Genomic DNA, 21,279 nt, shown 5'->3' with positions numbered 1-21,279 from the left:
GCAGTCCGTATCAACCCACAAACCATTGCATTTTATTCTATAGGTTCTTGGAAATCATTTTTCAGAATAACGGACCGAAAGAATCAATAAATTTTTATCCGTAAAAGTTGTTTTGAAAATTGGTTTTGAAATGTAAATAAACTTTCCGGAAAATTTGTTTAAAGAAAACATTCTAATTATATATAAGAGCAAAGCCTTCCACTCCCGCATAATTTCATATAAATCAATGTATTTTGTCACAAAGCATTCTGGGATGTCCTGTTGGGTCATTGAAATTCTTTAATGTTAAGTAGCAAATAGTTTTTTTGCATATCTAAACTTTGGAAATAAGAGTGTAAAAGGCTACAAAGTTTTTGTTTAAGTATTATTTGACTTATATTTACAATTAAGTCTTAAATTTTATTTAACTTTGGCGGAATTCAGGTTATAAATGTTTTTTCCTTTTTCCTTTTTTTATTTTAAATCCTTATGAAATTAATCTTTCAACATTTGAAATAAATACTCTATTACTGTTTAAGTCATAGATTTAAAAAGTTGTTCATAAACTGTCGTAGGGAAGATCTAGAAAACATACGTTTTGCATTTTTAAACAAAAATTTTTATTTGTACAGGCATTCATTTTGAAGACATAATGTATTATACTACAAATAATGGTGGAAAACATCTCTTACAACCAGCAATTCCTACTATGTTCAATATACGATATCCTCCTCCATTTGTTGGTTGCAAAAGGAAACCACCAGTATAACATTATCCAGTTCCAGTAAAAAATATGTTTATTTACCTGTTAGTTCAGATAGCATTTTAGAGAACAAACTTCCTTTTAATTAAATCAATTTCAAAAAAGTTCAAAGATTGCTATTAACATTGAATGTCGAAAATTTTAGATTACATAGACAGGTTGAATATTTAAAATCCGAACAAAAAATCCCATAAAGCTATTCTAAAAAACATTTTTTAATATTATCCAGGAAACACTTCTCACCCATACAAGTTTGTTTTTAAAAAGTCATCTCCAAATGAGTAAAAAAGTCAATAAAGGAAAATATTGGACAATTCGCAACAAAATTTTGGCTTTCCTAGCTCTAATTTATATTCCTCAAACCATTATTGTTTTACAATGTTCTGTTTACAAAGTCAAACTTGTTTACTGCTGTTTTTATAGATCTTTAAACAGGGTTTTCTCCTAAATTATTTTCTCTTTTAATGTGCTGAAGCAATTAATGCATATGATCATAATGTCAGTCTTGTTATGGATGAGATAACATTAAAGCAGCTTTTAGAGCATGAAATTCTGACAATTTATGGAATGAAAAATGGAAAACCTTTAAATCACCCACTAAGGGCTTGTCGAACAAAAGTAAATAACTAATTGTTTATTTTTACAACAATTCAACAATATTAACAGTTGAGTTGGCTTTTTTGCAACATAAAAATCATTTTCAAAGTTCAAAAAACTGGTTGGTACATCAGATGTTCAGTTTGCAATCAAAGAGCCACTAATATAGCAACTTTAGATTTGCTTGGGTTTTTCAAAAACTCACCATACTTACCAAATTCTCCTAGTCATAGAAATATTCATGTTATTTTGGATCCTCCACATTTAGTAAAAAGCATTAGAAACAACCTACAGAAACATGACATTAATATTAATGATGAAATTGTTTCTTGGTAATACACTCTGTGCGTCTAGTAACAAATCTAACAGACAAGATCCTGGACCTCTTTGATCTAGGAACGTAAAACTTGCTACTCAAGTTTTGAGTTATTAGGTTACTTCTGCATTATATTGCTGTTCTAATATAAACTTCCTTTGAGTGTCATACCAACAATAAGATTTGTTGAACATACGGATACTTTATTTGACATTTTGAATTTATATAAGTTGTACATAGACAAACCCACTGGTTGTGTTCTAACCTTAAAAGGAGCCAGTATTTCTCAACTGCAAGTATTGGATTGAGAAATCGAATTTTTGTGGTGTTAGAAGTCAATTAAGTAATAAAATGTCTCTAGGGTTTAAGTATCACAATAGATAGTGTTCTAATCTTAACAAGAGAGCAATTTTCGGAAGAGTTTGTTTCCACTTTTCGTTTCAATCAGGATTGTATTGAAAATTTTTTTCCCATTACTCAAAGCAAAGGTGATTGGAATGATGGTCTTAATGTATGATAATTTTGAATTGTCTATCAAAATGATTACTGCTTTTATCTGTGGAAAAAACAAATCCGTTAGCAGCTGTATAAAAGATTTGCCACAGCAGTGTTGCAATAAAAAATCCACTGATGGTGGGATTTATGAAGTAGAGAAACAAGAAAAATCTAAGTAAATCCTTAATTTTCTTCCAGGATCAGTTTATATATTTACTGGAGAAATAGCCCTTTCATACTCGGCTGGGTAATTTATTCAAAAAGGTAAATTATGTGTGAAGATTAGTTTAACTGACAATCCATCAAACTTTATGCTAGCAGTTTTTGAAATTAAAACAACTTTCGCTCATTAAAGTGCAAGAAAGAGTAACAGCTTTTATATTACTTCGAAAAGTCTTGTAAGGATAAACTTTTTGTTTAAGTCACTAAACGTTTGGTCAAGTCACGTAACGTTTTTTTCTTAGCCAGGATGACCAGAGCAGGGTATTAATAAGAGTTTAAAAAATATTTTTATAAAATGAGTAGAGATATTTTTTATCTTTATATGCATTATTCACGTGCCTAATGGTCTGACTGCTGCAAGGCACCTTTGCTTATGGATGTGGAGTATCGAGTGACTTTAGCAGATCATGACTGGGTCATTGTCAGTTAACACAAATTAATCCTATTATTGAAGTGTACAAATATGGTTTAGGGAAACAGATGGTCGTTGGATACTCTGGTCCCACTTATACTGCCATTAGATCTGGAAAACACTCATCATCGAATGTCTTAGCTCTTGCCCTCAATTTTGATAAGCTGCTTGATTTAAGCGAGTTTAGAAATTTTGAAAAATTCTGTTCATTTATTAAACCCGTTGTCATTCTGATTGTAGATGGTGGTTCAGTCGAGGATCCTCTTTATCAAAAGGTTCTCTTTGTAATTAATTATCCCATGGTTTTGGATATAAATATATACTATGTTAAGTATCTAATATATTTAAATATCTGATTTTAAAAGGTAATTGAGGTAGCAATTCATCATTTTCTGGAGAATGATGTTGATGCCAGATTTTTGGCTGCATACACTCCTGGAAGGAGCGCATCTAGTTGGTTAGGGAGAAGAATGGTACCTCTAATCGTCAACTTTCCCGAATTATCTTCCTCCATGATCAATACGGAAACCATCTCAACAAGGCAGATGTGACAATAGATAAAGATCTGGAAAAAAAAAATTAAAGTTTCAGTGTGAAACACTGTCTGAAATGGGCAGAGGAGATCCTAGGGTGGTACCTTACATACCCTGTCACACCTGACAGGTTATATAAGGTTCTTTGTGCAATTTCTTTTAAGAAGCATTGTTGCAAGTATTGTTGCATATATTACCTAATGTGTTGGTAAAGAAGCGCTTGACTGTTTGTCAACGATTGACGTCATCTTGTGCTTTCAATCTTGAGCAAAACCCGATCAGGCTAAGAGCAGTTCGTTTAGCAGCATGTCATCAGTCTGAGCTAATGGCATTTAGTTTAACTGAGGAAAACGGGGATTACATTTATTTTGTTAAAGAAAATTAATTAGATTTATCCGATGTTTTATTCATTCTCAACGAAGATATTGAAGACAAGCTTTTACTGCCAGTTCATATATCGTACAGTGACTCAGGATGATCAAAAAACGGCAAAAACTCAATAAAATTTGATAAAAGTTGTAAATAAACATATCATATGTGAAAACGATAGTTTTTGGGTCAAATTTGTTAATAAAATTGTTCTTTACGCGCACCATTGACGCGTATATTGCGTGCATACGCGTACACGCGTTCGTAAGGTCTGGCTGCACGCGTAAAAAATAATTTTGATTAAAATTTTAGAATTTTTAAGTCAATGCACAAAATTTTGGTTCATTAATCTACTTGATACTTGCATGCTTCTGGCGGAATTGTCATCATTTATTTCAGCTGCTACTATTGGTGGTTATACCATCTATATAAACACAGCTTTAGCAATATTTAATGGTAGCAGCTGAAATCAGAGAAAAGAAAAAAAATTTAGGGTAGTATTTAACTTTTTCCACTGAAAAATCATGCAAGAAGGGGATAAATATGTGTCCATTTAGATCATTTAATACTGTTTATCGCTGAGGTCATTATTCACTCTCTGAAACATTTGAAATTTTTTAAAATGTGTACTTCTTGCAGAGACTAAAAATAGAGCATGATGTTCAACACCTAATTCCTTCATTTTTTCTCTTTTGCTTCGCTCTCCAAGGACCACCCATTGTTTATAGGGTTTTCCAAAACCAAAATGGCTTCTTTTATTGGTCATAAGATTTTCTTGAAACCATTGATGTTCTTTTTCTATAAATAAATCATAATTTCTACCACATTGTTTTTGTTTTTTCTTCACTTTTGAAATAAATGAAGCTAAAGCAGCCTTTACTATATTCATGTTCTCTTTACTACTTTTTTCAGTTTTATTTGATTTCGTTAAGCAAATCCTTCCATAATCCTAATTTATCCATTCCTAATTCACGTACATTCGGGATAAGATCAAATCTTTTTATTGTTATTGTTTTCAATCATAAATATATATCAGAAACATTTTTGAGTACTTTATATAATTTTCACTTTACAGGCGCGGATCTAAGGGGTGGCCATTATGGCATTGGCCATATAATTTAAATTTAACGGCAGCCACGTTGGTTATGGGTTTTTTCGCTTAAGGAGTATCCCTAAAAATTTAAATTTTTCTTAAACAAACTTTAAAGTAGTATATGATGACAAAACTATGCTACTTGAAAATATTTGATATATTAAAACAAGTTATATAAGTAAAAAAACTCAAATTCAAGAAATACAAATGCCAATGAGCCTGTAAAAACCTTGTTTTCCGCCATTTTCATTTATTTTGATAAAATTAACTACTGTTAAAAAATGGCGGAAAATGGATTCACTGACATTTGTATTTTTTTAAGAACTCCCTATACTGCTGGTGACCGCAGCAATCCCTTCATATTCTAAAAGTAAAAGTGTGAATTAACTGAAAAAAAAAAAAAAAGAAAAAAAAAAAACATCTCCTCGGAACTTGGTGGAAGATTTTTTTAGCAGACATTTAAAGCAAAAAAGTATGCATATATTCTATATTATTTTAGAAAATTCTTCTGATTTGAACAAAAAAAATCAGATTGCAATCTTTTTTTCAATACATTTGAAATATATAAAGTTAAAAGATTGTTTTAAAAGTAAATATAGACTTTTATTTAAATAAAAAATCTCTCATTTTTCAGATTTCTTTGAAAATAATATTAAAACTTTTAACTTCTTTTAACCATAAAATACAAAATGTAAGTTTTATGAAAAAACTGTTTTTACTTTTTAAATAAATAATCATTGCAATTTATTATTATTAAAAAAGGGCACTATATTTAAAAAAAAATTTTTTTTGGTGAGGGAAATTAAAATTTGTGACGTACTTATGGGGTGAGGGGAAGTAAAAATATTTTTAACCTGTTACAAGAGGGGAAGGGTCAAAAGTAGTCTAAAATTGCATGAGGTAATATATGAACAACCCCTTTAAGAGTATATTATTAAGAGTATATTAAAATAAAATCCAAGAAAAAAAAATTTTGGAAAAATTTACATAAAGGTATGAAATGGGTGAAAATTTTTTGTTTGAAATTGTCTTATGTAGATGCAAAAATAAAATATCTCCATTTTTTAAAAACCTTTAAAATAAAATTCGTAGCCATATAGTATCTTTATACTTATAATGAAGTAAAAACTAGTCATCAAACAAATACATTTCATTTTTTTAATAAAAGTTTATCTTTATGTATTGCTAGATTATTTCGGGAACTTATAAGCGTGCTATTTATAAAAGGATTTTTCTTAGAAAGATATGATGCGTTTAAATTTGTTCACGGGTGTGAAAGAAACACAATATTAGAAGGTTATTTTTATTTTCATTAGTAAAATATGTAACACTATTAGGAGTATGTTTTTGCGAACATATGTAGTTCCAAAGATTTGAAATAAAGTAAGACAATTGAAGATGTGGTAATAAATGAACTGGATGTCGTGTTGCAAATACGGTCTTTTTAGTTTCTTAAAAACTTTTCGAATTAACTTTTACGGTCGCCGAAAGTTCAGACATGTGCGTATTTTGAGGAAAATTATAATTGCAAATACACATGTATGTATGTATGTATATGTATGTATGTATGTATGTATGTATGTATGTATGTATGTATGTATGTATGTATGTATGTATGTATGTATGTATGTATGTATGTATGTATGTATGTATGTATGTATGTATGTATGTATGTATGTATGTATGTATGTATGTATGTATGTATGTATGTATGTATGTATGTATGTATGTATGTATGTATGTATGTATGTATGTATGTATGTATGTATGTATGTATGTATGTATGTATGTATGTATGTATGTATGTATGTATGTATGTATGTATGTATGTATGTATGTCTGTGTGTGTATGTATGTATGTATGTATGTATGTATGTATGTATGTATGTATGTATGTATGTATGTATGTATGTATGTATGTATGTATGTATGTATGTATGTATGTATGTATGTATGTATGTATGTATGTAGAATATTATCCTGGCTTAACTATAATGTATATAGTATAAGAAAATGTTGTGCAAAATTATTTTTATATTTATATATAAATATTTTTACAAATTTATATAAAAAACTTAAAGTGAAAGTTAGTCATCATGAATGGTGCACTTAAGCTTATCTCATCACAAGGTATTATTATGTGAATTATATTATTATTACTGAAGTACTCTTGCTGGCATTACTTATTCTGTTAAATTCAAATCTCTTTTTAACAAGTTTTCCCTAAAAAATACAAATTTTGAAATTGTCTGTTTATTAATGGAAACTTAGTTTTACGCAAATCATTCATTAAAATATTCTTATGCAATAACACAAAGCAATTGAATAACTATTTTTTTAAATTTTGTTTGAGTTTTACAAACCACTCTTGTTATCTAATAGATTTTTTTTATAGTGTTACTAGGTGGTGTTAGGTCACACTCAGTTGTGCTTGGAAAGGTTAGATTCACTTTATCATTCTTTTATATTGTTATATCCATTAAAGTATTTCAATCTCATTTTTGTACATTTAAATTTTAGTTTCAGCAAAGTCTTGTTTTTCGTCAATTATTAAGTGAGTTTGTTTTTTTTTTTTTAAATTTGATTTTTTAATGTAATTTTAATCACCCTTTACCGTAGATTTCCCTAATTCTGAACAGTCCCTAATTCCGAACAGCTTTAGTTCACTTTTTGTTCCATCTTTTGTTTTTTTGGGATTTTTAAAAGGAAAACTGATTAATAAATTGGAAGACTAGGGTTATGAGAATATAAAAAAATATTTTCAAAATATATATTGATACCATTAAATTTTTTAATTGCAAGCAAAACACTTTTTAAAGCCCTGAAAAACCAATAATATAAAATTGACTTAAAAAAAAAAAACAATTTAAATTGGGTACTGTCCGATGTAGAATTTGATGGTGATTATTTATCTGAAAAAAAAGTCAAAAATCAGCAATAATTCGTAAGATATCTTAAAAACAGTACTTTTCTGCATAATTAAAACGTTTCCCAAATTCTAAACAGGTTTTGGAATGCACTTTTTTTTGCAAAAGTTAGCATTTTTATGTACAAATAATTAACAATAATATTTAACAATAGTATTTTAACGACATTAACTTAGACACTTATAAACACTTTTAACCTTTTTATTGAATTTCTAAATGCCTTGTTTATCTTAATGTTTGTTAATAAAAAAAAGCTTTCTATTTGATTAATCGGGAAGCATTTGCTAAGACTGCAACCAACCTGATACTAATAATTGAGATTTCTTCTGGTTAACTGACAGAAACAGGCAGTGACTGTGAAGGTTTTTTTTTAAACTGATTACAAAAAAATAATTGAAGACACGATCTGATAAATAGATAATGCACTATCTGCACCAAAACAATGTTATACCCTTACATTAAAGTAAAAGTAATTTTAAATTTTAAAAATCTTTTTACCTAACTCTTATCAAGAGGTCTACGCTAGTATAAATTATATACTTTTTTAAATTGAATGCCATTTTTTGAGATTTGTATGTTAGGAATTAGGAATATGTGTTTCTAATTCTGAATAAAAACTTTACTTTTTAAAATTAAAAATTAACAATATTTTTATAATAAATATACTTGTTACTTAATATGGTTCGATTCAGATTAGGTTCCAGTTTATATTTTTAAAAAAATTAATATGAAATTCAAAAAGCAAGCGGAGTTATTCAATTTTAAGTATGATTTTGCTCGGAATTAGGGAAATCTACGGTAAATAGTATTTTTTGAAGTTCAAGTAATTTTTTTTGGCCACATTAGAGAATTTAGAGGATTGCAAAAAGAAATTGGTAAATTTTTATCAACTTAGCTTACAAAATGGACTTATTGCAATGCTTAAATGAAGGCTTTAGTTTATTTTAACTCTGGTCAAATACTTTTTTCTGCAATTAAAGTTTAAAATATAGTCTTTAAACATTTTTTTTATTGTTTGTCTCATTGAAGTTTTGTTTCTCAATTCTTGTAAATTATCAAAATTTTCAAATATTGTTATTTAATTTCTTTTTGTCATCTTTTCTGCCAAGTTAAATTTTTTTTTTTTTTGATTTAGCTGGCCAAATTAGATTATATGCTGCTGAAGTAGTAGCAAAGAAGGCATTTTCTCGTGAAAAACCACATATTAATATTGGGACAATTGGGCATGTTGATCATGGAAAGACTACTCTTACAGCTGCTATAACTAAAGGCAATTATATAGTTATAATTTACAAATAATGTCAAATTTTTGCATATTTAAATCTAAAAAAACCACTATTTCATGGAGACTTAATTAAGATTGAAGTAAATGACTAGCTAGCAAGTCAAGGGTATTAGTAAATAGCCAGCTAATATACTATACTTCCAGCCTCAATAAGCTTTTTTTTTTATACAAAGAAAAAAATTATCCAATGTCAAATGAATAAGTTAAAATAAATGATAGGTCCAATTGAGTTTTCAAAGACAGTTAACTGAAAGATAACTTAAAACAATTAGAACTTTTTTATGTCGCCTATTTTTTTTAAAAAAATATTTTGCACATTTTTTTTTTAGTTTTATCAGAAACTGGTGGTTCAAAATTCAAAAATTATGCTGAAATTGATAATGCTCCGGAAGAGAGAGCAAGAGGAATTACAATAAATGCCTCACATGTAGAGTATGAAACAGATTCCCGTCATTATGGACATATAGATTGCCCTGGGCATGCTGATTATATTAAGGTAGGTTGGTGATGTAATTTTATTCGTTTTTTTTAAAAGTCTATGAATTTTTTTATTATTTGTTTGCTGAAGAATAGAAATAAGGTTGGTAAAAAAATCATTTATTTTTATTTTCATATTTTATATAAATATTAATTATTTTCTTGTTATTTAAATTTTCAAAAAACATGTTTTTTTCATTTAGAATATGATAACTGGTGCTGCACAGATGGATGGAGCAATACTTGTTGTTGCTGCTACAGATGGTCAAATGCCTCAAACTAGAGAGCATTTACTCCTAGCAAATCAGGTATTATTGTTAGCATTTATTTTTGCTAAATATCTTCTGTTGTTAAAATTATTTCAATGTTAAAGTTATTTCCGTATATATGTATATATATATATATATATATGTATGTATGTATGTATGTATGTATGTATGTATGTATGTATGTATGTATGTATGTATGTATGTATGTATGTATGTATGTATGTATGTATGTATGTATTTAATTTTGGTCACAAAATAACTTATAACTGCTAATGTAACACATTTCACATTTCAAAACTTTAGTATTTAAAATTAAAATGATAACTTTTCATGTTTTTGTAATTTTAGATTGGAGTAAAAAATTTGTGCGTTTTCATAAACAAAGCTGATATGGTTGATGATAAAGAAATTATGGATTTGGTATTGAATTTTACTATTCAATTGAAAATAAATACTTATTGGTTGTTATAATTTTTACATACACTCCATAGTTTCAATCTATTTAATGCAAGCACATTAACTGCATAATTTTTGTCATCTTTGCAAGTATCTACCATGCAGGATTGTACAAACTGTTTTTGTAAACAACATGTAAACAAAGATCTCTCTGTTTTTATTGTTTTCATGCCATAAATCCTGTTAGTTACAAAAGAAAATAATTAAAGATTGTTGGTATAGTAATAGTCAATCCAATTTGGAAGTTCTGTTTATAAATTTTAAAAAAATATAGGGTTTTATAAAATTCACTGACTGACATATGTACAGATATGTTTTGTAATTTAATAAATAATACAATGTTGTATGAATATAAGCTTCTCAATTTTGTAATAAATTTATTGGTATATGTATATATATATATATATATATATATATATATATATATATATATATATATATATATATATATATATATAATAATTCGAAGGGAGTAAGGAAGAACCTTATTCTATCACATCCACAACAGACACAACAGAGCCTTTTTAGTATGAAATAATTATGCTAAATTAATAATAGTAAATACATACATACATATGCATGTATGTATGTATGTATGTATGTATGTATGTATGTATGTATGTATGTATGTATGTATGTATGTATGTATGTATGTATGTATGTATGTATGTATGTATGCATGTATGTATGCATGTATGCATGTATGCATGTATGTATACTACCGGCAATTAATTTGAGACCAGTGATGAGAAAACAGTAATTCTATTAAAAATCAATTAAATCTATCAGTTATATTTTCGTTTATGTTTTTTTTTTTTTTTTCTCAGTGAATCAAAAAACTACAAATTAGTTCATAAAAAATACTTTATTTAGTTTTCTTCACAAATATTTCTAAACAAATAGAAAACTTAACAAACATTAAATAGTTAAATTATAAGGTTCAGCTTTCCAAGCCATTTGCAGTAACTCCCATAAATGTTCCTCAGATTTTACTTGGAATTTCTTCACATACCGGTCTATTTCATCCCAAAGAAGCTCAATGGGATTGAGGTCTGGTGAATGCGCAGGCCAGTCCATTAAAGTAAGGCTTTTTTGTACTAGTTGATTCAGATAATTTGTACAAAGTTTAGATTTGTGCTTTGGGTCATTATCTTACATAAGAACAGGCTGGCGTTGAACCACCATTCGATGAGCAGATGGAATGGCATGATTCTCCAAATTTCTCTGTATTGCTCCTTTTTCATAATTCCACGAACTCTGATCAAATCTCCTATTTTATGACCTGCAAAAAAAACCCCATCCATTACTGAACCTCCTCCATGCTTAACAGTAGGCACAATGCACTGTGGAATGTAACATTCATTCTGGTGCCGGCGTACAAATATTTTTCTCTTGTTGCCAAATAATTCAAACTTGAACTCATCGCTCCATACTACTGTTTTCCACTGACTTATTGTCCAGTTGGCATGTTAGCGAGCCCATTGTAGTTGTTTAACCTTGTTTGCTTTCCTTAGCAACAGTTTTTTGGCAACTACACGCCCTCTAAGTCCAGCTTTCATCAAATGGTTTTTTTATTGTCCGGACACAAACAATTTTTTTAGCAGTTTCATTGTATTCTCTCGTTATTTGTGGAGCTGTTAATTTTCTGTTTGACATTGATAATCTTGTAATACGACGATCACCATGTTCATCTATCTTTCTAGGCTGTCCAGGTTGTGGTAAGTCACAATATTGACCAGTTTCTTTGAAACGCTTGATAGTATTGTGAACTCCAGTCTTTGATATTTTCATTCTTTCGGCAATTTTTCTTTCTGAGACACCTTCTTCATCAAGTAAAACAATGCGAACTCTCTGTTTAAAGCTTAATTCTCAAACTGGAGCCATTTTAGTATGACAAAATAGAAACTAAAAAAAAATAAACAGTTCAAATAATACAATATTTGTATATTCATTTGCAAGTCATTATATACTATATTGGAACTACATAAAGTATCTACAAGAAGTTACCAATGAGGAAAATTATATTTTCAATATCAATTACAAGTCTTTAATCAAAATTAAGTAACAGTTAAAAATAATACTTTTATTGTCTTTTATGATGGAAGAACTCAGCACACACTTTTGTATACTTTTGTATATAAGCAAATTTTTGGGTGCAAAAATGCCCATATCCTATTCTATCCACTTATTTATTGTGCTCTATTTATTTTTGATCCAAAAATAAAGAAGTGCAAGTATGAAAATCAGAGATATTTATTTTTGAAATGTAAATACCGTTTTTAATCGCTGGTCTCAAATCAAGTGCCGGTATGTATGTAAATATGTAAGAACATACATACATACATACATACATACATACATACATACATACATACATACATACATACATACATACATACATACATACATACATACATACATACATACATACATACATACATACATACATACATACATACATACATACATACATACAAGCATCTTAAACTTATTAATGTACTTATTTTTAAACTTTGAAAATAAAAAAATAAAATTCTGTGTTGAAATTTTGCTCTTTTTAGCTGAAATTTCAGTCTTTATACTCTCAAGTTTTTACTTAAATTTTAGTTGTCTAAATTTTCATCTTTTCAATTAAATGAATTTCTTTAAATCTTTATGCTCTCACATATTTTAAATTTTTACCTTTAAGCAAAAATACAAAAGTAGAAATAAAGTACATTAAGAACTTTTTCACTCAAACTCGAGTTTCAATTATTTTTTCCTTTACTGCAAATTTTCTAATTCTATAAAGTTATACTTTTTTCATGACATTTACTCCTCAAATATTCAAAGGTTTTAAACTCCTGAATAAATTACATTTCATGAAAAAATAGAACATAGAACACTCACTTCTAAAAGAATTATTTGAGATTTATGTAATTTCTCTGCTTTATTCTGTGCAAAGATATTATGTCATAATAGTATGGTTTTATTTGAACTTTTCACTTGCATATTAGCAACAAAAAAAATTTCTCTATTTTGATAGGTTGAAATGGAAATTCGAGAGTTGCTGACAGAGTACGGTTATGATGGAGAGAACACTCCTGTGATAGGAGGGTCTGCTTTATGTGCATTAGAAGGCAAAAAACCTGAGCTTGGATTGGAAAAAATTCGTGAGCTTCTAGCTGTAAGTAATAAAGTATCATTGACTCATTTTGTTCATTTTTTTTTTTACAAAACAAAAGTTTAACTAGAAATTTATTGAAAATTGAAAAAAACTTTACTTTTTCAGTTTTTTACACTTTCTATAAAGTTATTTTATTTTCAGTTTTTTTTTCTCTAACATATAAAATGTAAATTATGTAAAACTTTCTTTGTAAATTATGTATTTTAGGCAGTAGACTCTCATATTCCATTACCAAAGCGTGATCTTGATAAACCATTTTTAATGCCTGTGGAAGATGCTTTCTCTATATCTGGACGAGGTACAGTCATTACAGGAAGTATCGAGAGAGGTATTGTTAAGAAGGGTGATGAGTTGGAATTGATTGGCCATAGTAATGTACCCCTTAAAACAGTTGCAACAGGTAAAAACCTTGTTGTTGTTTTTTCTCATAAATTCTTTGCTTATTTGTTAAAAACTAAAAAACTTTTTCTTTGTTACTTAAATTATAAAGGATATAAAGATGCTTTTTAAAGTGTTTTCTACATTTTTAAGGCTTGGAAATGTTTCACAAATCCCTTGAACAAGGTCAAGCTGGTGATAACCTTGGTGCCTTAGTTCGAGGTTTAAAGCGCGAAGATATCAAACGAGGAATGGTCCTTTGTGCACCTGGAACAGTTAAAGCATACACAAAATGCAAAGCTCAGGTAATTAGACTGAAATTATACAAATTTAATATGTTTATCTGTTGGTACAGTGTGGATATATAATTATGGAAAGACCATAATGGTTATAGAATGATTGCTTTGTAAATTATTAGGTATATATTTTAAAAAAAGAAGAAGGTGGGCGCCACAAACCTTTTGTCTCTAACTATACTCCACAGATGTATGTGAGAACAGGAGATGTTGCAGCCACCATTGTTTTAGATCCAGGTAAAGAGTTTGTGATGCCAGGTGAAGATGCCAGTTTTTCATTAACACTAATGCATCCTACTCCTCTTGAAAAAGGACTGCGTTTTACAATGAGAGAAGGAAGCAAGACTGTTGGCACAGGTATTATTACAGAAGTTATTGAATAAAATGGCAGCTTGAGTTTTAAAAATGATTGGAGTTTTGGTTCAAGACAAAAACAGGAGACAATTTTTATCATAAATCATTATTTGGAAAAAAAACATAAGTTTTTTTAAAAAAAAACTTTTAGCTATATTTTTGTCAAGTTTCCCCCGACATTGTCTTTCCCACTTGGATGCTTTTATTTTTTTATGCTTTATTGAATATTGAATAAGTACACAATTTTCTTCTAATTTTTTGTAGATAACTTTATGCTGTGGACTGAAAAAACTTTTTCATAATGATTTTACTTAAACAATAAACAAAGTGGTTTGTAATGTGTGAATGTTCAAAAAAAAAAAGTTTTTTTCTGAAAGTGTTTTTGCACATTTTTTGAAAACTGTTATAAACTTTCTTAACTAGTTATAAACTTTCTTAAAAAATACAAACACAGTAAAGTTGATAGTATTTATAGTTAATCTTTCAGTTAAGAAACAAATTTTAAGATGCTCTTTAATTTATGTTTTACATTTGAATGTTAATAAAAAAAATGTAATCATTAAATTAGCTTAATGTTAATGAGAGTTTTGTGATTTTTATTTTACTTTTAGTTTTTTTAAGTTACTTAGTAATGTTAATTAAAAAAGAAGATATAATCTTGAATTGCACTTCAACAGATGTGTTAGATGCTATAGATATCTGGTGCATAAAACCTCAAGTTTTAAATAGAAGACTAGCTGGCTGTGTGTATATATTTCAGAAAGATTTGAGGGATTTCTCAGACCACTTTTTGGCAATTATTTCAGAGTTAAGATCTTTTTTAAATGTTTTTTCTCTCCATGAATTAACAAAACTGGTGCAATTGTGTTTCGTAGCAAAAGATTTACCAGGAAAGTGTATACTTCGAAAACTTTTTCCAAAGTGTTTAGAAAGATATGAAGCAATAGTTGAACTTGTTTTAATCAGCTCAGGTAAAAGTTAAAGAGTGAAATATTTTGCTATCATGATTAGAATTACTTTTATTTGTTTTAATATAAAATTTTATGATTTAAATTTTAGTTAAATTTTAGTTAAATTTTGGTCAAAATTTAATTTTGATATAAGTTATCAGTAATAAATATAAATTTTTCTTTTTTTCAGAATACGTTTCTTTCAACTATTTTGATATCGCTTTTCTTTATTAGATTCCTCTTCAGTAAAAGCTTTGTTTGTACCAATATGTGGGACTGAACGCCAGAAGGTTAGCATCCTAAAAGATGCTTACTGCATTGATTATAATCAAGAGATCTCAAGGTTAAATCTTTTACCTTTTTAAAAGTTAATTTGTATTATGTGCAATCTTTTCTAAGAAAAACTATATTGTGTATAGTCTGAGTTATTCCATAACTTCTGAATGTGACACAAATGATTCATCATCAAAAGAGTTGTTACCATCAACGAATTGGTTGTCTTTTTATCTTCTTCCAAAAATAAAAGCATGGTCATTAGCAGCAAACCAATCCAGTGAGCCTCTTCGTAAAAGCCAATCCTTATCTCTTGTAAACATTGAAGCTTATATAAAACTGTATACAGAAATAAAAAAGAAATATGCACCATATTTTGTTGAGGTTCCATTAATTTTATAAATAATATATAATTTTGAAAATTTTTTTTAAAAATCTTTTTTAAATGCGGCTTCAGTTAATGATACAACAATCCATCAATTATTACTATACAATTAACTTATAAACTCAAAAAATTAAACGCCAGTTGTTTTTTTTATGAATCCTGTGAAGGTTTGGCCAGAAAGTACAGATCCAATGAAGTTTGTATTTGAAGATATTGCAATTGCAGCCTATTTGCTTGTTAGTTATTATTTGTTTTTTATTATTTATTTTTTATTATTTGCTTATTATTATTTGCTTGTTATTATCTAAAGGTTTTTAGTTTGTTGCCTAATTTCAATTTTGTTTGTTGGTTTGCCACTTTTAGTTGATATGGAAAGATGAAAGAGAGAATTTAAGGCTTGAAAAAAAGCAATCTTTTGTTGATCTTGGCTGTGGTAATGGACTACTTGTACATATTCTGTCGAGTGAGGGGGCAAGTTTTTAAATCTTAGAAAATGATTTAAATAAAATTTTCTGCTGTAAATAATTTTTCTTCAAAGTTTAAAAGTAATTTAGTTAAAGTTTTCTTCAAGTGATTTGAAAGATTTCTTTATTCTTGAGTTAATATTATATAATGGATTAATGATTATATATATATACACACATTTCAGCACCCTGGAAGAGGAGTTGATATTGCAAAACGCAAAATCTGGAATTACTATAGTAAAAGTTCAATACTTGAGGTATTCTGCATGGAAGTTTTGTTGTCTAAATAATTTTAGGTTATCATGAATACTATAATTTGTTATAAAATTATTTAATTATCTAACTGATTTTTAGGAAAATTCATTACAACCAGATGTTCTTAAAGTTAATGAAGATTGGATAATTGGGAACCATTCCGATGAGCTAACTCCATGGATTCCAGTTATAGCAGCAAGGCAAACTTTTTAAAAAATGATATTTAAAATGGTAATAATGAAAAAGAGGATAATTTTAAAAACCACAAAAAAAATAAAAATGAATTTTAAAAATTTGCTTTTTATCTTTGGTAAATGTCATTTTACAGATCTATTGCAATTTTTATTGTTTTATTATCAAACTATGACGAAAGTTATTTCTAAAAAGTATACATAGTCAAATTTTTTAAATGTAAAAAAAGCTGTACAATTCAGACATTATTGTTTGAGCCCAATTTAACTGTTAAAAATCTAAGACATTTTTTTAGATCGTCATATTCAACAAGATATTTTGTGCTTCCGTGCTGTTTTTTCGACTTTCACAGTAAGGTTGGTTTATATTGTTATATATTTTATAGGCTTAAATTATGGGTCAGTAAATAAAATTTATATTATGCAACTGGAAAAAAAAGAAGCTGATTTCATTTTCAAATTTTAATAAAATGAAATATGGTTGATTTTATCAACTAATATTTCAGCTTTGATGTATATACAGTCGAAGACCTAAGAATATTTAGGTTTATATATTCATAATACCTATAAATATTTTATTGCTATTTGAAGTTTTGATTTTCTTTTTACATTTTTTAAAATCTAAAATTAAAACTTAAATATTTACTTTTTTTTACATGATTTGTCTCAATGTTTTTAGTACCATCGTACAGATCAAAGCGGTTCGCAGTATCTAACATATCTAAAATATGTCTTTAACATTGGTATTCAGTGTGGTTTTAGTGTCAAAGAAGATATACTAAGGATTCCCTCTACAAAAAGAGTATTTTTCTTTACTGTCTGTTTGTTGCCTTTTTTAAAATTATCTATTTTTGATCGTCAGTTTGTGTTTGTTATTAAGATCATCAAAATTAATCTAAGTTTTAAACAACATGATCAATATTAACTTTGTAAAACTACTGTTAAAATATTTTTTTTTAGGTTTGTCAACTTGGTCAAGTTAGAACTTATCCAATTGAAGCTCAAACAAAAACAGAGTTATCGATATTAGAATTGATAAGATTTAAGTCGTCACCTGAATTCACCCCTCGCAAAATAAACAATGATCCTAAAAATTGTAGCCATGTTGATAAAGATGTAATAGATCTAATCAAAAATAAAGTGTTTCAGTGTTTGTTGTCTTGTACAGAGCGCTTACCTCAAATAAGTTGGGATGATACACAACTTACTTCTAAAGGCTTCTCATGGAATGAATGGAATAGTGGGGGTAATATGAGCTTTCATTTTGTTTTTAATATTGATTCCTTAATAAAAGCTGAATTACTCGAAGAACTTTCGGATTTAATGGATACAGATACTTTGTTTTTAGGTCAAATCCATTTGAACGATTTATCGTCCATGTTTGACTCTAGTGTATTACTCGCATTAAAATGCCAATTTGGAGGTTTGCAAACCCTTCTTAAAAATCATAGAAATATTTTTAAAGGTAAAACGCTTTAAATTTTACAAATTTTTGTTTATGAAAATGAAAAACTTCTTGAATGTGAGAAATCTATCAAAAGTAGTAAGGAATCTTGTTACCAATTTTTTGGCCAGACCGATTATCGTGGCAAATGTTGTGTAACAATACATGCTCTCATTATTTCCAATTTTACTCCCCGTCCATCCGTCCCCCATCTTTCTCTATCCTATTTCTTCCATGTAAATTTTCTCCTTCAACAGTCATTTACATCTTTTAAGATAAGTTGAAAATACATCTTATAAGATAAGTTAAAAATACATAAGCTTCCAGTAAACTTTTCAAAATATATTTTGATAATATATTAAATTGGTCTATAACTAATTGACAATATAATTACCGTATTATTAGTTAGTTATATATATGCCTTAGAATTCTCTAGAATTTTAGAGCATACAATTTTTCCAAATTCATAATTTTGTTTTTACTTTAGTTGTTAATGGCTACGTATCACTTCGAGACTATCGCCAAGTTGAAGACTTAAAACCTTCTAAAAAGTCTCTTTCTAAGAAGAATCCTAAATCTGTTAAGTCAAGATTATGTTGGTTTTTCAGTGAGCATCCTCAAGGCTGTGTTTTGTCGAGTCAGCAATGTTCTTTTGCACACGGAAATGAAGACATTATTATTAATGTATAAATAATCTATGCTTATTTACTCAATGTTCGGCAAACTGAGTTTAGACGCTGTATGAAGGATAGACACCCAGCTCCTTCCTCCATCGGTGTATAACACCCAACTCCTACCTCCGTCTTCGCGCAGACAAGAAATGTAGAGAAGTTGATTAGGTTGGTTTTACATTGGATATCAATTCATAAATATTATGATGGAGCATCGTTTTCCGTAACTTTAAAAACTAAAGGGGATTTTAGTGTGGTTAAAAATTACATTCACACAGAAGATACTGCAGCTTGACCACGACAGCTGCAATCGAATTTAAGCAATGTTTCGTGATAAGTTTTAATTGCTTTTAATCCTTTGGAATTTCAAAGTTTGAGAGGGTGATTATATTTCGAGTGTCTCACTTTAAGGAGTGTAGTTGATTATAAATAGCGTATTATGATTTTTCTAAAGCTTTTTTCTTGCTACTTAATTGTTGTAATTGTACATGTTAATTGTTTTGCTAATTGTTGTAATTACAGTGGAGTTGTACAATATCTACAGTAGAGTGCAAAGGTTTGGGTTTTCGTTATAAAGTGACAATGGGAAACATTATTTGAATTACAAACTCAAAGCGAAGTATCAATTTAGCCCTGTGTTACTGCGATGAACAGGAAAATCCGCTTCAAGTTTCCTGAGAAATATTTAAATTGGACTTTTAAAAAGTGGGCAAAAATTTTCTGGAAAGATGAATCGATGTTCTTGATATTTGGGTCAGATAGAATATGTTCGTCGTCCTCTAAAACAAAACTTTGATTCGACAGTGGAGGAAACGAGATGGTTTGGGATAGAAAATCAGAAGTTTTAGTAGATACTCTATAGTTCTGAATCTTTTTAATAAAATTAAGTATCTGTAATACTGCAAAGAACGGTAAATCGTCAGATCGCTATCGTAATCTCAAGGTAAATCGTTCAGATAGCGATCCTTAACATACAACAAAATCAATAAATATTATTTTTCCGAAAGAAAATTGTTCTCAAGTGTCCATTACAGGTTAAATCTTATTGATTACCTAAAATTTCCATTACAAGTTATTCCCAAACATTTTGCACATCTTTCTGGAATAATAAATTGAAAGTTTTTTAAACATAAAACAAGTTTTGGTGCAACTCAACTTCTGTGAAAGTTTCAGTTCAATCATACAAAGAAGTAAAAAATTAATAGAAACTAAAAAAAAGAGGAGACGAAAAAAGTTTAAAAAAGAAAAACTGAAAAAATAGAATTATTCCCAAATCTTTTCATGCTACTGAATATTACAACTACCTCCATCCACTCTTGTTAAAAGTCTAATTCTTTAACTTTAGTTTAATTTGGTCAATTCTGGACCTAATTAGTCGAAATATGAAAATATTGACAGTAAATTAACAAAAAAAACATTAGCAATATTGTTTTAACGATAGAGTTGACTAATTGCCCAATTATAAACCACTAAAAACTCACATAAGAGTTTTCTGTGACACAGAAAACTGTTCGCTAGAAAAGCAAATTTAAAAAGCACACAATGTTGTCGATGTTTAGTATTAATTCTGATTTAAGCCGTCTCGTATAAATATAAAAACCTCTGGATTAATAAAACAAAACAGATTTTAAATTGAGACAAAAAAGCAAAATATAAATCCCAAGAAAAATAGCCGGTAAACGGAGTGCACTATAGTAATCAAAATTGTTACCAATTCTATAGATGCACAAATTACTTGCTCAGTTATATAATTACTTTTAATTAAAAAAAAAAAAACTTTTTAAAAAAAGCAAGATTAAACATAACTAAAATAAATTGTAAATAAAAAATAATGTTGACTACAAAAAGTCAAAACAACATACAAAATTCTTTATAATCGTTTAGTTAGTCTTTACTATAGGGTCATTACCGCTAAAATGAATATTACACTCCGTGCCAAACGTAATCATAAATATTACATGCAACTAACTTTCTTTTGGAAAGCAAAGAAGCAAAAATTTTAAAAATAACAATGAATCTGAGTTTCTTTGAAAAAAAAATAATAATAATAAAAATAAACAAAAAACGAAAGATTGAGAAAAATATAAAGAAAAATTGTGGATCAATAAAAAATATATATTACAAAATTTTCAGTGACTAAAACACCGATAAACCAACGTAAAAAGCCCTAAAAATAAATAAGATATTACGCGATATTTTCAATAAACCCCTTAAGTCTTAAAAACAATTTGAATGCTTTAGCATACTTAATTTCTAAGA

The 21,279-nt window shown here is 28.2% G+C and overlaps 3 protein-coding genes and 1 pseudogene across 7 annotated transcripts in view; all 4 read left to right on the top strand.

Annotated features, from left to right (window-relative positions):
- LOC149886160 (uncharacterized) overlaps positions 1-21,279 on the top strand; it is a 102,396-nt gene that overhangs the window by 32,735 nt on the left and 48,382 nt on the right. The window lies entirely within an intron of this gene.
- LOC149886161 (uncharacterized) lies at positions 87-3,785 on the top strand (annotated as a pseudogene).
- Positions 6,782-14,845, top strand: LOC145183938 (uncharacterized). Its single transcript, XM_090093795.1, has 11 exons — positions 6,782-6,909; positions 7,175-7,218; positions 7,300-7,333; positions 8,842-8,976; positions 9,321-9,487; positions 9,672-9,776; positions 10,086-10,157; positions 13,219-13,359; positions 13,567-13,759; positions 13,891-14,042; positions 14,156-14,845. The coding sequence occupies exons 1-11, from the start codon at positions 6,876-6,878 to the stop codon at positions 14,414-14,416; spliced, it is 1,338 nt and encodes a 445-aa protein (XP_089949921.1). The 5' UTR covers positions 6,782-6,875; the 3' UTR covers positions 14,417-14,845.
- Positions 14,807-20,051, top strand: LOC145183939 (putative tRNA (uracil-O(2)-)-methyltransferase). Of its 5 annotated transcripts, XR_016454416.1 has the most exons (13): positions 14,807-15,358; positions 15,572-15,680; positions 15,757-15,994; positions 16,163-16,231; positions 16,359-16,466; positions 16,645-16,716; positions 16,814-16,914; positions 17,202-17,257; positions 17,585-17,707; positions 17,866-18,151; positions 18,254-18,370; positions 18,837-19,401; positions 19,543-20,051. XR_016454416.1 is itself a non-coding variant. In XM_080059438.2 (12 exons), exons 1-12 carry the CDS (start codon positions 15,019-15,021, stop codon positions 19,037-19,039), a joined length of 1,827 nt encoding a protein of 608 aa, XP_079915564.2. In that variant the 5' UTR covers positions 14,807-15,018; the 3' UTR covers positions 19,040-19,575. The 5 variants fall into 5 exon arrangements, 1 of the variants encoding a protein (XP_079915564.2); XR_016454415.1 differs by having other exon boundaries at positions 18,837-19,575; XR_016454418.1 differs by having other exon boundaries at positions 16,814-16,945; positions 18,837-19,575.

This window comes from Hydra viridissima, unplaced genomic scaffold (genome assembly GCF_058129835.1).
Source record: "Hydra viridissima isolate aposymbiotic clone 2 unplaced genomic scaffold, HvirCarnegie_v1 scaffold_7, whole genome shotgun sequence".
NCBI lineage: Eukaryota > Metazoa > Cnidaria > Hydrozoa > Anthoathecata > Hydridae > Hydra > Hydra viridissima.
The sequence above is the reverse complement of the archived record's forward strand: the minus strand, read 5'-3'. Positions and strand labels throughout refer to the sequence as shown.

Excerpts from the sequence above, each read along its gene's own strand:
- LOC145183939 (XM_080059438.2), top strand. The coding sequence starts at position 15,019 with ATGTTAATTAAAAAAGAAGATATAATCTTGAATTGCACTTCAACAGAT. Across the intron at positions 17,263-17,584 it reads TTTTCGACTTTCACAGTAAG|TACCATCGTACAGATCAAAG; the intron begins GTTGGTTTATAT and ends CAATGTTTTTAG. Across the intron at positions 18,371-18,836 it reads TCATAGAAATATTTTTAAAG|TTGTTAATGGCTACGTATCA; the intron begins GTAAAACGCTTT and ends TTTTTACTTTAG.
- LOC145183938 (XM_090093795.1), top strand. The coding sequence starts at position 6,876 with ATGAATGGTGCACTTAAGCTTATCTCATCACAAG. Across the intron at positions 9,488-9,671 it reads GGCATGCTGATTATATTAAG|AATATGATAACTGGTGCTGC; the intron begins GTAGGTTGGTGA and ends TTTTTCATTTAG. Across the intron at positions 13,360-13,566 it reads AAATTCGTGAGCTTCTAGCT|GCAGTAGACTCTCATATTCC; the intron begins GTAAGTAATAAA and ends TATGTATTTTAG.